Source organism: Ranitomeya variabilis, chromosome 7, assembly GCF_051348905.1.
Source record: "Ranitomeya variabilis isolate aRanVar5 chromosome 7, aRanVar5.hap1, whole genome shotgun sequence".
In the NCBI taxonomy this organism is placed as follows: Eukaryota; Metazoa; Chordata; class Amphibia; order Anura; family Dendrobatidae; genus Ranitomeya; species Ranitomeya variabilis.
Window position 1 is genome coordinate 216271474 of NC_135238.1, and position 15637 is coordinate 216287110.

At 42.4% G+C, this 15637-nt stretch overlaps 1 protein-coding gene across 4 annotated transcripts in view; it reads left to right on the top strand.

Annotated features, from left to right (window-relative positions):
• The window catches only part of ACVR1 (activin A receptor type 1), an 84739-nt gene extending 71546 nt beyond the window's left edge, over positions 1–13193 (top strand). For all 4 annotated transcript variants that reach the window (XM_077272922.1, XM_077272923.1, XM_077272919.1 and 1 more), the window contains exons 8-10: positions 230–427; positions 10634–10764; positions 11878–13193. In XM_077272922.1, coding sequence (XP_077129037.1) covers positions 230–427; positions 10634–10764; positions 11878–12012 — 464 coding nt within the window. In that variant the 3' untranslated portion in view covers positions 12013–13193. The remainder of the gene's footprint in view (positions 1–229; positions 428–10633; positions 10765–11877) is intronic.
• Positions 13194–15637: the final 2444 nt, after the last annotated feature.

Sequence of the window (15637 nt, forward strand, 5' to 3'; positions counted from 1 at the left end):
CCTTTAATTCCGCATAAAATAATCTAGAGGGATTAATAGCCTGGCGCTTGTTTCCTGCAAAGACCTGCAATATAATGAATGTAGTGTGAAATCTCGAAAACAATCAGTTTATCGAATATCTGTAACATTCTATTCTCTCCCTCTGTTTCATGTAATCCAATTTTTTTTGTAATCCGCGCCTCCCGCCTCCTTGCGCTCCATTGGCTGACTCCGGGCTCTTCTCTTTCAGGATTGGCTGTGATGCACTCGCAATCAACCAATCAGCTGGACGTCGGGAATAACCCCCGAGTCGGAACCAAGCGGTACATGGCTCCTGAAGTCCTAGATGAGACCATCCAGGTGGACTGTTTTGACTCTTACAAAAGAGTTGATATTTGGGCTTTTGGCTTGGTCCTGTGGGAAGTTGCCAGACGCATGGTTAGCAACGGTAAGCTGCTGTTTCTGTTTTCGGTCTCGCACCACGTGTTGACACTTATTTATTTATTTCCCCCCACTCTGCTGGCTCAGACATTCTCAGAAGCGTTGGCTCACACGGCTATTTTGAACTCTTATAAAATGTTCCTTGTGTTTAATTCGGGGTCGAACTGTCACCCAGTTTTAGGGATTGTGTTACTGTTTGTGTTTTGTTGTTTGTCTGGCGTCTTGATCGTGCCAACTTGTAGAAGGTAGGAAAAAAAATTATTATTTTAGATGTAGCTGGCATGCATCATACCAAGTGAGCATAGAAAATGTATTTCTTAATGGGAAGTGATAATCAGAAAACAACTTATTGTTTAAATCGGGATTTTGATTTACATGTATATTTAAAAAATTGGCGTCTGTCTGTCTCGCGGTCCCAGCCCCAGTGTGAAAATTGCAAGATTTAACATTTTTATTTTTGATAATTGTGACATGAAAAGAAAATGACCAACATTTTTGTTCAAAATACATTTTAACACAAAAACCTGTTTGTTTTTTTTAATTTAAGAAAAGTCAATTTTCTGATGACGTTTCCATTTCAAGATTTACACTATAAAAATGTGTGTGTATAGAGATATAAATTAAAAAAAATAGAAAAAAAAAAAATAAAAATATATATATATATATATATATATATATATATATATATATATATATATATATATATATATATATATATATATATATATATAATATTTATTATGTATGTATGTACTTCCGTCTTCCTGTCTGTCTTTGTCGGCAACTTCCGTCACGGAAAACCCGCGTCTCTAATTGGTCTCGCCAGCTGCCTGTCATGGCTGCCGCGACCAATCAGCGATAGGCACAGTCCGATTAGTCCCTCCCTACTCCCCTGCAGTCAGTGCCCACTGCCCGCATACTCCCCTCCAGTCAGTCAGTCACCGCTCACACAGGGTTAATGCCAGCGGTAACGGACCGCGTTATGCCGCGGGTTACGCACTCTTTCGTTACCGCTGCTATTAACCGTGTGTGACCAAGTTTTTACTATTGATGCTGCCTATGCAGTATCAATAGTAAAAAGATCTAATTTTAAAAATAATAATAAAAAAACCTGCTATTCTCACCTTCCGTAGTCTGACGATGCGCTCGCGCCTGCAGGTTCCGGTGCGAGAAGGACCTGCCATAACGTCACGATCATGTGACCGCGACGTCATCACAGGTCCTGCGCGAGAAGGACCTGCCGTGACGTCACGGTCATGAGACCGCAACTTCATCAAAGGTCCTGCGCTCATACCAACCCTGGGACCGGAAGCTGCCGCGTGCACCGCACACAGGCGACAGGACTACAGGGGGCCCTCGGAAGGTGAGTATATGTTTATTTTTTATTTTTTTAACCTGTGACATACGTCACTGGGCAATATACTACGTAGCTGGGCAATATACTACGTGGCTCTGTGCTGTATACTACGTTGCTGTGCAATGTACTACATGGCTCTGTGCTGTATACTACGTGGCTGGGCAATATACTACGTGGCTGGGCAATATACTACGTAACTGGGCAATATACTACGTGGCTCTGTGCTGTATACTACGTCACTGGGCAATATACTACGTAGCTGGGCAATATACTACGTGACTGGCCAATATACTACGTCACTGGGCAATATACTACGTTACTGGGCAATATACTACGTGGCTCTGTGCTGTATACTACGTGGCTGGGCAATATACTACGTGGCTGGGCAATATACTACGTGGCTGGGCAATATACTACGTGGCTGGGCAATATACTACGTGGACATGCAATGGAATTATATACTTAACAAAAAAGTGTGAAACAATTGAAGTTATGTCTTATATTCTAGGTTCTTCAAAGTAGCCACCTTTTGCTTTGATGACTACTTTGCACACTCTTGGCATTCTCTTGATGAGCTTCAAGAGGTAGTCACCGGGAATGGTCTTCCAACAATCTTGAAGGAGTTCCCAGAGATGCTTAGCACTTGTTGGCCCTTTTGCCTTCACTCTGCGGTCCAGCTCACCTCAAACCATCTTGATTGGGTTCAGGTCTGGTGACTGTGGAGGCCAGGTCATCTGGCGTAGCACCCCAGCACTCTCCTTCTTGGTCAAATAGCCCTTACACAGCCTGGAGGTGTGTTTGGGGTCATTGTCCTGTTTAAAAATAAATGATGGTCCAACTAAACTCAAACCGGATGGAATAGCATGCCGCTGCAAGATGCTGTGGTAGCCATGCTGGTTCAGTATGCCTTCAATGTTGAATAAATCCCCAATAGTGTCACCAACAAAGCACCCCCACACCATCACACCTCCTCCTCCATGCTTCACGGTGGGAACCAGGCATGTAGAGTCCATCCGTTCACCTTTTCTGTGTCGCACAAAGACACTGTGGTTGGAACCAAAGATCTCAAATTTTGACTCATCAGATCAAAGCACAGATTTCCACTGGTCTAATGTCCATTCCTTGTGTTCTTTAGCCCAAACAAGTCTCTTCTGCTTGTTGCCTGTCCTTAGCAGTGGTTTCCTAGCAGCTATTTTACCATGAAGGTCTGCTGCACGAAGCCTCCTCTTAACAGTTGTTGTAGAGATGTGTCTGCTGCTAGAACTCTGTGTGGCATTGACCTGGTCTCTAATCTGAGCTGCTGTTAAAGGGCCACTGTCACCCCCTCCAGCCGTTATAAACTAAAAGAGCCACCTTGTGCAGCAGTAATGCTGCATTCTAACAAGGTGGCTCTTTTAGTTTTAGGTTCAAGTATACCCCCAAAAAAGCGATTTGATACTTAGCCACCATTGCTGTCTCTAGCCAGGGAGGCTGCTCCTCACTCCCCAGCTCGAAACGCTCCTCTGCCGTCACTCACATCTTCTTGGTCTTTCTGCGCCGCCCCCTCAGCGCTGTTTACGTTTTCAAACCGGCGCCTGCGCTGTGTAGTACTGTTCTGCGCAGGAATCCCAGTGCGGCCACCCACCTTTGGAATCCCAGCCCCGCACTGTGCATAATGCATAACACAGTGCGGGCCGCAGAAAGTCCAAGAAGATGTGAGTGACGGCAGAGGAGCGTTTCGAGCTGGGGAGTGAGGAGCAGCCTCCCTGGCTAGAGACAGCAATGGTGGCTAAGTATCAAATCGCTTTTTTTGGGGTATACTTGAACCTAAAACTAAAAGAGCCACCTTGTTAGAATGCAGCATTACTGCTGCACAAGGTGGCTCTTTTAGTTTATAACGGCTGGAGGGGGGTGACAGTGGCCCTTTAACCTGCGATTTCTGAGGCTGATGACTCGGATAAACTTACCCTCAGAAGCAGAGGTGACTCTTGGTCTTCCTTTCCTGGGGCGGTCCTCATGTGAGCCAGTTTTTTGTAGCGCTTGATGGTTTTTGCCACTGCACTTGGGGACACTTTCAAAGTTTTGCCAATTGTTCAGACTGACTGACCTTCATTTCTTAAAGTAATGATGGGCACTCGTTTTTCTTCACTTAGCTGCTTTTTTCTTGCCATAATACAAATTCTAACAGTCTATTCATTAGGACTATCAGCTGTGTATCCACCAGACTTCTGCTCAACACAACTGATGGTCCCAACCCCATTTATAAGGCAAGAAATCCCACTTATTAAACCTTACAGCGCACACCTGTGAAGTGAAAACCATTCCCGGTGACTACCTCTTGAAGCTCATCAAGAGAATGCCAAGTGTGTGCAAAGCAGTCATCAAAGCAAAAGGTGGCTAATTTGAAGAACTTAGAATCTAATATATAATTGCCTAGAATACTACTTCCTGCAATATGTGCCAACTTCCGTGGCTTTGTCCGGAGCTAATGTCCGGAGCTAATGTCCGGAGCTAATGTCCGGAGCTAAGTGACGTCACCAGTGTCCTACACCCAGGCAGAGCACAGGGGCCCCAGGCAGCATATGGGGCCCCAGGCAGAGCACAGTGGCCCCAGGCAGAGCACAGGGGCCCCAGGCAGCATATGGGGCCCCAGGCAGAGCACAGTGGTCCCAGGCAGAGCACAGGGGCCCCAGGCAGCCTATGGGGCCCCAGGCAGAGCACAGTGGCCCCAGGCAGAGCACAGGGGCCCCAGGCAGCATATGGGGCCCCAGGCAGAGCACAGGGGCCCCAGGCAGAGCACAGGGGCCCCAGGCAGCATATGGGGCCCCAGGCAGAGCACAGGGGCCCCAGGCAGCATATGGGGCCCCAGGCAGAGCACCGGGGCCCCAGGCAGAGCACAGGGGCCCCAGGCAGAGCACAGGGGCCCCAGGCAGAGCACAGGGGCCCCAGGCAGAGCACAGGGGCCCCAGGCAGAGCACAGGGGCCCCAGGCAGAGCACAGGGGCCCCAGGCAGAGCACAGGGGCCCCAGGCAGCATATGGGGCCCCAGGCAGAGCACAGTGGCCCCAGGCAGAGCACAGTGGCCCCAGGCAGAGCACAGTGGTCCCAGGCAGAGCACAGGGGCCCCAGGCAGCTTATGGGGCCCCAGGCAGAGCACAGTACATGGGGCCCCAGGCAGAGCACAGTGGCCCCAGGCAGAGCACAGGGGCCCCAGGCAGCTTATGGGGCCCCAGGCAGAGCACAGGGGCCCCAGGCAGAGCACAGGGGCCCCAGGCAGAGCACACACCAAATCTGAGGCCGAGGGGCCCCAGGCAGAGCACACACCAAATCTGAGGCCGAGGGGCCCCGCCCACCAAATCTGAGGCCGAGGGGCCCCGCCCACCAAATCTGAGGCCGAGGGGCCCCGCCCACCAAATCATTCTTACATTTGAATAAATAAAGTATATATGGATTCTAGACTCCCGATTCTTTAGAATCGGGCTGCCATCTAGTATAAGATAATTTCAGTTGTTTCACACTTTTTTGTTGAGTATATAATTCCACATGTGTTAATTCATAGTTTTGATGCCTTCAGTGTGAATGTACAATTTTCATAGTCATGAAAATACAGAAAAATCTTTAAATGAGAAGGTGTCCAAACTTTTGGTCTGTACTGTGTGTGTGAGTATGTGTGTGTGTGTGTGTATATATATATATATATATATATATATATATATATATATATATATATATATATATATATATATATATATATATATATATATATGTATATATATATATATATATATATATATATATATCTATATCTACAAGTTTGCTACTGCCATAATTATAATGACTTTAAGTATCCTATTACATTTCGTTTTTACTGTACAGTGAACAGGATTTGGATGTTTCGCCCCCAGCAGTTCACCTCACCCTCGGGTACGTTTACTTCACCTGTGGGAAGTTATACCATCCAGCTGCCATACCATCACTACAGATGACCCCTTTAACCCTTTACTGACCTCCGCTGTACTTTTACTGCGGAGGTCGGTACCCCCGTTTTGATGCGGGCTGCGGTGGTGAGCCCGCATCCAAGCCGGGACATGTCAGCTGTTTTGAACAGCTGACATGTGTCCGCAATAGCGACGGGTGGAATCGCGATTCACCTGCAGCATTTAACCAACGCTTACAAAAATATAAGTTTTAAATCACCCCCCTTTCTCCCCATTCAAAATAAAACAATAAAAAAAATATCAAACCTACACATATTTGGTATCGCCGCGTTCAGAATTGCCCGATCTATCAATAAAAAAAAAGCATTAACCTGATCGCTAAACAGCGTAGCGAGAAAAAAATGTGAAACGCCAGAATTACGTTTTTTTGGTCACCGTGACATTGCATAAAAATGCAATAACGGGCGATCAAAAGAACGTATCTGCACCAAAATGGTATCATTAAAAACGCCAGCTCGGCACGCAAAAAATAAGCCCTCACCCGACCCCAGATCACAAAAAATGGAGACACTACAGGTATTGGAAAATAGCGCTATTTTTTTTTTTTTTAGCAAAGTTTGGAATTTTTTTTTACCACTTAGATAAAACGTAACCTAGACATGTTTGGTGTCTATGAACTCATAACGACCTGGAGAATCATAGCGGCAGGTCAGTTTTAGCATTTAGTGAACCTAGCAAAAAAGCCAAACAAAAAAACAAGTGCGGGATTGAACTTTTTTTGCAATTTCACTGCATTTGGAATTTTTTTTTTACTGTTTTCTAGTACACGACATGCTAAAACCAATGATGTCGTTCAAAAGTACAACTCTTCCTGCAAAAAACAAGCCCTCATATGGCCATATTGACGGAAAAATAAAAAGTTATGGCTCTGGGAAGGAGGGGAGCGAAAAACGGGAAAGCAAAAACGGAAATTTTAAACTCGTGCTTCCTGTCCTGTAGGAATGACTTTTCAGCAGTCCCATTACCATCACAGACACAGCACTGCAATGACTGATCACACCTCTGTATAAAGTTGATAACACGGAACCTACCGCTCACAATGACGTCGTCCCCCCCTCACTGCATGATGCACTTTGCCCCTATTAGCCTGCTCATTAATTACTTCCAAGACCATTCACTATGGCTTTAGTAAGTTTAATGCTGCTAAGATTCGTGTCCTCAACAGGAGCGAAGAGTCTAATATTTGACCCAATTTGAAAATTGCAAGATTTTTTTGGTTTAAATCTAAATAGCGATATGAAGCACTAAAAGAAGAAAGACATTGAATATTTTTTTAAAGATGCATTAAATGTAACCCCTCCCATAATTTTAAACGTTGGGTTATAGAATTAGTATTTTAATTCCCTTGTTTCCCCGTTGTGATTTGTCCTATCTTTACAATGTTCTGGCTCAGTGTTAGCCTGTCATTGGGAACGTGCGGATTCTATTGTAAATCAATAGTGTTATCTATATCGAATGGTTTTTTCACACACTTGATAGTAGAGATGAACTTTGTCTTTGGTATAAGATAGGAATGATCTATTATATAGCTTTGTAAAACTAAAAAAAAACAATTCGTTTTCTAAATCTTGGCCGCCTTAAAAGCCATTTTTGCTTTGACTTTTTTAGGGTTCTTTTTAACCCCTCTGGTTTCTGGAAATGTATATTTTTCCTCTTGTTGTGCTTCTAGAGTGGGCGGGCACTTCCTGGTGTGCTCTGAGCCAATCAGATGTCTAGCCTTTTCTCCCCTCCCCTCTTATTGCATCTCACTCTTATGGAAGCAATACTGCGGCAGCATCCCCCTCCTATCCCTCCTACCCATGTCTGCTATGTATTGGAGCACACTGGGTGGATTTTTTAGGTGACCAAAGAGGTTTTTTAAATGTTTACAGAGAGTGCAGGCAGGTAATTAGACTACAAAAAAAAAATGCACATCTTCGACGGGCCGGTGGGTATCTGTAACAACGTGTGCTCAGGAGACAAAAAAATAAGCCCTCACCCAAAACCATATCCCTAAAAATGAAAACGTTACGGGACTCAGAAAATGGTGACACAAGCGAAATGTATTTTTGCTTGCAAATTTTCAATTTGATTTTTCACCACTTAAAGGGAACCTATCACCCCGTTTTTTAAAGATTAGATAAAAATAGTGTGAAATAGGGGCAGAGCTGGGCTTTACATTACTGCCTTTTCGGTGCCTTTACACCCCCGTTAGGCTGCCGAAATACCTTTGTGAAGTGGCCGTTTTCTGCTGTCACTCAAGTTGGTCAGGTCGGATGGGCGTGGTCACAGCGCTGTTTCTCCCCCAGATCAGGCTCATCATTACGTTGGTGGCGTAGTGGTGTGCGCATGTCCAAAGAGAAGATCCACTGCCCAGGAGATTCAAAACAGCGCGGTCTTCGCTATTCGCCGTTTACCGGTGGGCGCGGCCATCTTTCCTGTGGCCGCGCGTGCGCAGATGGAGCGCTCTGCTGCCCGGGGCTTCAGGAAAATGGCCGCCGCGATCTCCATCTGCGCACGCGCGGAATCCCGCGGCCATTTTCCTGAAGCCCCGGGCAGCAGAGCGCTCCATCTGCGCACGCGCGGCCACAGGCAAGATGGCCGCGCCCACCGGTAAACGGCGAATAGCGAAGACCGCGCTGTTTTGAATCTCCTGGGCAGTGGATCTTCTCTTTGGACATGCGCACACCACTACGCCACCAACGTAATGATGAGCCTGATCTGGGGGAGAAACAGCGCTGTGACCACGCCCATCCGACCTGACCAACTTGAGTGACAGCAGAAAACGGCCACTTCACACAGGTATTTCGGCAGCCTAACGGGGGTGTAAAGGCACCAAAAAGGCAGTAATGTAAAGCCCAGCTCTGCCCCTATTTCACACTATTTTTATCTAATTTTTAAAAAACGGGGTGATAGGTTCCCTTTAAATAAAAAGAAACAAAACAAACAAACAAACAAAAAACCGATACATGTTTCGTATCCGTGTACTCATATGGACCTAGAGAACCCTATTGCCAGGTCAGTTTTACCATATAGCAAACATAAATAAAAGTAAATAAAAAAAATAAACAAACAATTGCATTTTTTGCAATTTCATCACCCTTTGATTTCTTTTTTTCTGCTTTCAAGTGAATCGCATGATAAGTTGTACTTTTAAATGACACCATTCATTTTATCTCGCAAAAAAATAAGCCCTCATACGGCTATGTGGACGGAAAAATTAAAAGTTATGACTCTTGGAGTAAGAGGAGGAAAAATTGGAAAAATCACAAGTTTGCGAAAGGGTTAAATGGAAAAATAATAATAAAAAAAAAATAAATAATAAAATCCCTGAATATGTCCATATCTTTTAATTCAGTTAGACGGCATTCACCCGTGTTTTGCGTTGGGCCGGCCTCTGAGGCTGCGGAGTTTGGGTCAGGAGATCCGCCGCCGGTCCTCACAGACCCGGGCATATAAATCCGACTTTCTGAAATATGTGACATATACCCAGAGTTTCTATGTTGTTCTGTGCCCACAGGGAAAAAAATAAAAATGTTTGTCTATAGCCAACTGATTGATTTCCTTTGTGGTGAGGACATGTTGTGCTGATTTCCTTCCTCCTACGTAAGGACTGCTTATAAGGATGGCTTCAGGCTGGATTATGACCGTGGCTGAGGAGTATGGTGATCCCCTATGTCTTCCCTATACGAGTGCTTTAGACTTTTACATAATCCAGTAATTTGACATTTTCTATTCACTGAACTTAACCTTATAATTGCCAGATCAGCTTTGTATGCGCATGCGGCATTACGGAGCGGTAATATAGCTGGAACGGACTTCATATTTTACATGGATTTCATCTAGTAATGTACCATGTAAGAAACTCTTCTTGTTCTTACTACTTCAAAGGACTCTAGCTAATAAGTAACAGTAAATCCACAATGTGTAATCCCTGGGCTGTCTCATTAATGAGAATCCTCCATATCGCTGATAGGACTCCTGCTTATCTGCCTCACATTATGTATGTCCTTGAGAAGTCACATTTTTAAATTAAAGGGGTCATTCTCTGTGGCAGCTAATAATCTGGTCTTAAAGGGGTGGTCCTCTTAGGGCATATGGACATCCCAAAAGGAGGTGTCCTGCTAGGGACCCTCTTGTAAAAGCATGAATGTAATGCTGGCTCATCTCGCCCTATTGCATTAAATCCTTTGTCTGAGATCCCTGGCTAAATCTGCTTTTTCCTGAACTGGGACCAGGTGATGGTGACACTATGAATTACACCTGTGCAAGAAAGTGTCAGTGCGGTTAGTAGCTGCCCGATATGATCTCCAGGAAGAATGAGGCAGTGTTCACAAGCAACATTTTTTTCAAAGAGCAAATGGCTGCATATTTTTCAGAAATCTCATTTACTTTTTTTTTCCCCTGTCTGAATTTGAGAATTGCATTTTTCTTACTTTTTTTTTTTTTAGTCTGCAGATTGTCAATTTCTTTATCATTTTTTCTGTGTTTTTTCACTCAAATAAAGCAATGAGAGATTTTGCTGCGTTTTTGATAACGAAATCAAATTTTATTGAACGTGGACTGTAGATAAATCACATGTCTTCCTCACAATACACAGTTTTTACGTAGAGTTTTGGCTGCTGAAAAAAAAAACCCTTAGGCTTACGCATGCTATGACACCCAATTCACGTTGGCTGGTCCTATTGAAATCGGCAATTTTGGCCAACTACTGTGTTTGTCCAGCATTCTAGAGCGGGTGTCCACTTTTACTGATGTGAGGGTCCCCTATAAATCACTGATCAGCTAATGAGATCTCCCAACAATCAGCAGAGATGGCGTTCAATCTCTCTGCTGCGCCACCACCACCGTTATACAATCTGTGGTCATTTTATTAACCCAACATGTCTCCTAATTTCCAGGTATCGTCGAAGATTACAAGCCTCCTTTTTATGACGTTGTCCCCAATGATCCAAGCTTTGAGGATATGAAGAAAGTTGTCTGTGTGGATCAACAAAGACCAAACATTCCCAATAGATGGTTTTCTGACCCAGTAAGTATTTCACCCCCCCTCCTTTTTTTTTTTTTTATGTAGTATGAGTGATTTAGACACCTTCATGGACCATAATTGATAAAATGAGCAGATTTACAGGTATTTTTTGTACACGCTGGGGGCACTTCTGGGTCATCTTAGATGCATGGCAAATTGATTGCATTGCTTGAGAACAAATTGGAAGGACGTGCAATATTTCTTTCCATAGTCGAAGCAAATTTTATTTAATTTTTAAATTTGAACATTTTATTTAATGTAAGGTCTATTACAGAGTAATTTTTGTTAAAAAAATTTTTTTACCTTTTTAGGTGCATTTGGATAAAATCCCCTGTAGCCAAGATAGGAATTTCTATTCATCTATGGCATATCTGTAAGATATAAGTATCTGTAGGTGAGGGTCTCGGAGGTTGGATCGGTAGCTCTCTTGTGAGTGACGCCACCAGGAATGGAGAGGTGCCAACGGCCGCACATGAGTTCTGCGGAAGTTTACAAAATTGCTGAGCATGCTTGCACAAAAATTTTCAGTAAATGGAGAGACCTGCAAATGCGTGGCCAGTCAAGTGATGAGCGAGCGTGCTCAGCTAAGGTGTTATCCGAGCATGCTCGTATCCTAACAGTGTATTCGGCGTGCTTGAGTCGCTGCGCCTACATGTGTCGCGGCTGTTCAACAGCCGAAACACATGCAGGGATTGTCTAACAAACAGGAAATCCTATATGTGTTGCAGCTGTTGAACGGCCGCTGGACATGTAGGCGCGGCGGCTCGAGCATTTTTCTTGAACATGCCGAAAATACTCGATTAGGACACGAGCGTGCTTGGATAACATCTTTTCTGAGCACGCTCGCTCATCACTAGTGGCCACCTCTCTTCCCGGTATCCCCAGATGGGGCCCTGTTGTTGAGATGAAAGTGGAACCCACCACTATGCCCCTCACCTCTCTAATCCCTTGGTTTTCGGGGTAGATGCAGATCCTTTGGATATGCCAATGATGTCAGAGATGGGGAAAACTATTATAATTCTATAATGTAATGTGGTAAAGTGCAATATTATATTTTACACAGGCTTAGAAGAATGTAATATTACTAAATGGTTATTTTTTTTTTTCTCCACTCAGACGCTAACATCGCTGGCTAAATTGATGAAGGAGTGCTGGTATCAAAACCCATCGGCGAGACTCACAGCCTTGCGCATCAAAAAGACTTTAACCAAAATTGACAATTCCCTAGATAAATTGAAATCGGACTGCTGAAATGCCAGTATAAAAGATTAAAAAAAACAGATTCGGATACAGTGCTTGCTTGCCGAGGTGTAGACTTTTTTTAATTTTTTCCAAATTGCAATAGTCGAACTTCTACTGCCTTTTAAAGACAATCCTGCTATTGCCCTTCGGGATACGGCTTAAGGTTCCTCTACCGGTGACATGGCAGGATCTTGGCTATCAAGTTCTTTACAACAAAATAAATCCCTTAAAAACACTTGGAAAGATTTACACCCGTATAAATGAGCATGAGGAGTGGGGGGGGGGGGGTTAAGTTTTTTTGGACCGATCTGGGCATTAAAAGCTACATTTTTGGAAGTGGAAGAAACTGTTTTTACCGTGACGGCCCTCTCCGTTCCCAAGGATTTCACATGGATCTTGGCAGATTTTACTTAGCAATATTTCGTGTGCGTCTCCGTTCTATTGCACTAGAAATTCTTTGCATTCCTTGCTTGCACTGTAACAGTTTAATTTAATGACAGATGCCAAATATATGGTTGGCCGTGTACGGATCTGTGTTCTGACTTACACCAATTTATTTCTGGGGAATGATTTTTTTTTTTTTAAAGCCTGAAATACAAGTTGTCAGCATTAGCTGGATTTTACACGTGTACCGATGTTTACAATAATGCTGAACATAAGAATTTTTTTTTTTTTTGTAAACTATAAAAAAATAATAACTAAATTTATTTATTATTGGCGCACTTAAGTTTCCAAAAGAAAAACTGAACAGTGCAAATGGTTAGCGCTATATTATGTTTTCTTCCAGCTTTTCACAACTCCTTTTGTATCACTTTGATGATGAGGAATAGACTTTTGTTTCCCGTATGATCACGTTGGGATTTCACACTACTATTATTATTATTTCTTCTCCATCCTGAGAAGTGCGTGCTCTTGAGTTTAGAACTCTATATTTGGAATCCGCTGTCGCTCTCCTCATTCCCGCTCATGTTTTACTGACATAGGAAATAAGACATTTATGTTTTTACGTTTTCCATAGCGAAATTCTGGAGACGGGAATAGGAGGGGAGGAAGGTGAGATGCCTTTTTGTTTTAAGCGATATAATATGTCGCATTGTAAACTCTGCCAGAAAATAACTATTTTGTTTTAATCTACTTTTTGTATTTAGTAGTTATTTGTATAAATTAAATAGAATGTTTTGAAAACTAAATCTGTTTTTTTTTTTTTTTTTTTTTTTTTATTTTGCTGTATTAAATAAGAATATTATATATACATTTATTCTATTGCTTTTGTTTCACCACAATAATAATGTTTTGTTGGTTTCCAAATCGAGCAGTTTCTGAAATCCCTTCAATTGTCCAGCTAAGGCAAGGTTCATATCAGCATTACGGCCAGCTGGACTGTTACATATTGTACGTCTATTAAAATGTATGCCTCATCACATACAAGCTATAGAAAAGCATGGGCCTACTTGCCTCATTCCCCACAATAAGTTAAAACTGCTTTTGATGCTCATACAGATCCAGCAACTGCCTCAACAATTATCATGCTTTGTAACTTACCATTAACTTTTTTTTTTTTTTTTTTCTCGTAATCAGTGTTTTGCCAGCACTATAGGAACTGGAACTTCCTTTCTCTTACTGCCCAACATGCATTGCTCTTGCCATTATCCATTGGCTGCCAGCCCTAAATGGAAAGCCTGCCACTGTTATGACTGTAAGATGTTCCCGTTTGTCTAGACAGACACCAAATCTGTTTCTACGTCGTTTGAGACTAATTACACCCAAAGGCTTTGTTCAGACAGTTTTCTAGAGTGAATCCTTCTCAAAACACACTTTAAAAATAATTAAAAACTTCCTATTCATTTTTTATTGAAAATCCACTTTACTATTCATATCAGGAGTTTTTGATAATTTTTTTTTTCTAGGTTTACAAAACGCGTGGTGGAAAAATAAACTGCATGTCCAGTAGGATCCACTTCAAACTAGACACTGTCAAATCCAAAGGCTGAAGAAAAAAAAAAACACTGGGGACTTTCCCTTTAAACACAGAATCCTCATTAAGACGGATACCCCAGCTCTAAATCATCTTAGTCCAATGTGCCAAATACAAAGTAATTTCTTACATCCTGCACCCAGGGATAGATTGTATTGAAGGGAGTCTTGGCTAGCTTCGGGGGGGTCCTATGGCCGGATTGCCATCATTATAGTATTTTTCGCCACCATTGGCAGTGCACGTAGCCGGCAATAGATGGCTACAATGGTAGAATGGCGTCATTGCACTTTCTGATTTAGCTGGTAACCGTCCAGAAGAGAATAGAAGCGTCCCTGCGGAGATCATCTCAAGAGGCCCCATAGATTTAAGGTCAATATATATCCATCTTTAAAATTTAGATTGTTGTAGTCACCATTCAGACATTGAAACATGTCTTCAGATCATGTGAGATGTTTTTACTGCAGTTTACAGAATTCGTATTTTCCACGTACAAGATTATTCTGATCCGACATTGAGAGTGTCGTCTGAGAGTCATCAGATTTTCAAAGCTCATTATCAGACTGTAAGTTCAGGCCACTTTACCTGTGGTTTAAATATGGACACTAAAATGTACCCCCGTTACGACCATCGGAATAATGCCAAAGAATTTGCAACAAGTTCACGGTTACATTTTGACATTCCATTTGTCTGGTCCGTTCTTATGCAGAAAAATGCAGAATAGACCAAGAAAAATGAAACTCAGAAGGCGGCCTGTAATAATCAGTGCCGCGCCTCTGCTTCTATTTGCATCTGTTAGGCCACGGATCCGTTATTGACATTACCGTAATTCTGTTTCTGTTCCTAAAAATGGAACAGTCATATGAAATGTCAAAACGCAAGTGTGAATATCGCCTGATTCCTGCTGCTATTGAAATAGTTGTTAGATTTTTTTTTTTTTTATTATGGCCTGGGGATAACCTGGACCGAACTGACTTTACCCCCCAAAACCCATGGTCATATAAATTGAATCACGAGACATCCATGTTTGGCTGCCAAAAAAAGCAGTCTGCATGTCTTGGTTGTTTTTTTTTTTGTTGTTTTTGTTTCTCAATTCTGCAAAAAAAAAACAAAAAAAACTATATGCTATCTTGACATGAACCTAATATTTTAATATGTTGGATAATAAATTGAGCTCGCTATTTACTCTGCGATTTTGCTTTTCACCCTTCACTGTTTTACTTAAAGCTGCTACATTGCATTGCCATACTTTTTATTGGCTGCCTCATAAAGGTCAGGTCAAGATAGAACTGAACAGTGCCCAGCATCTTGGCAGACAGCACATTATTAATAGTGCAGACAAAGATACTGTTCTAGGTTGTTGCAAAATAAACTAATGTTATGTCCTTGTGTATTGAGAAACTCAGACTTTTATTTAGACCACTTGTAAATATTGCTGGCTTGTCTTCCTTCATTGCAAAATGCAGCTGCAAAATAATTAATTGATTTTTGGAGTTTTTTTTAATTTATTTTTTTACTTTACGTTTAGTAGGAATACCAACAAAATTACAAACTTATTTGTTCAAAATGTATTTTTTTAATATTTGACAGTATTTTTTATTTTGCATTTTTTTTATTTAGTTTTTAATTTTTTTAAGATAATTATAAAGAAATGTAATATTT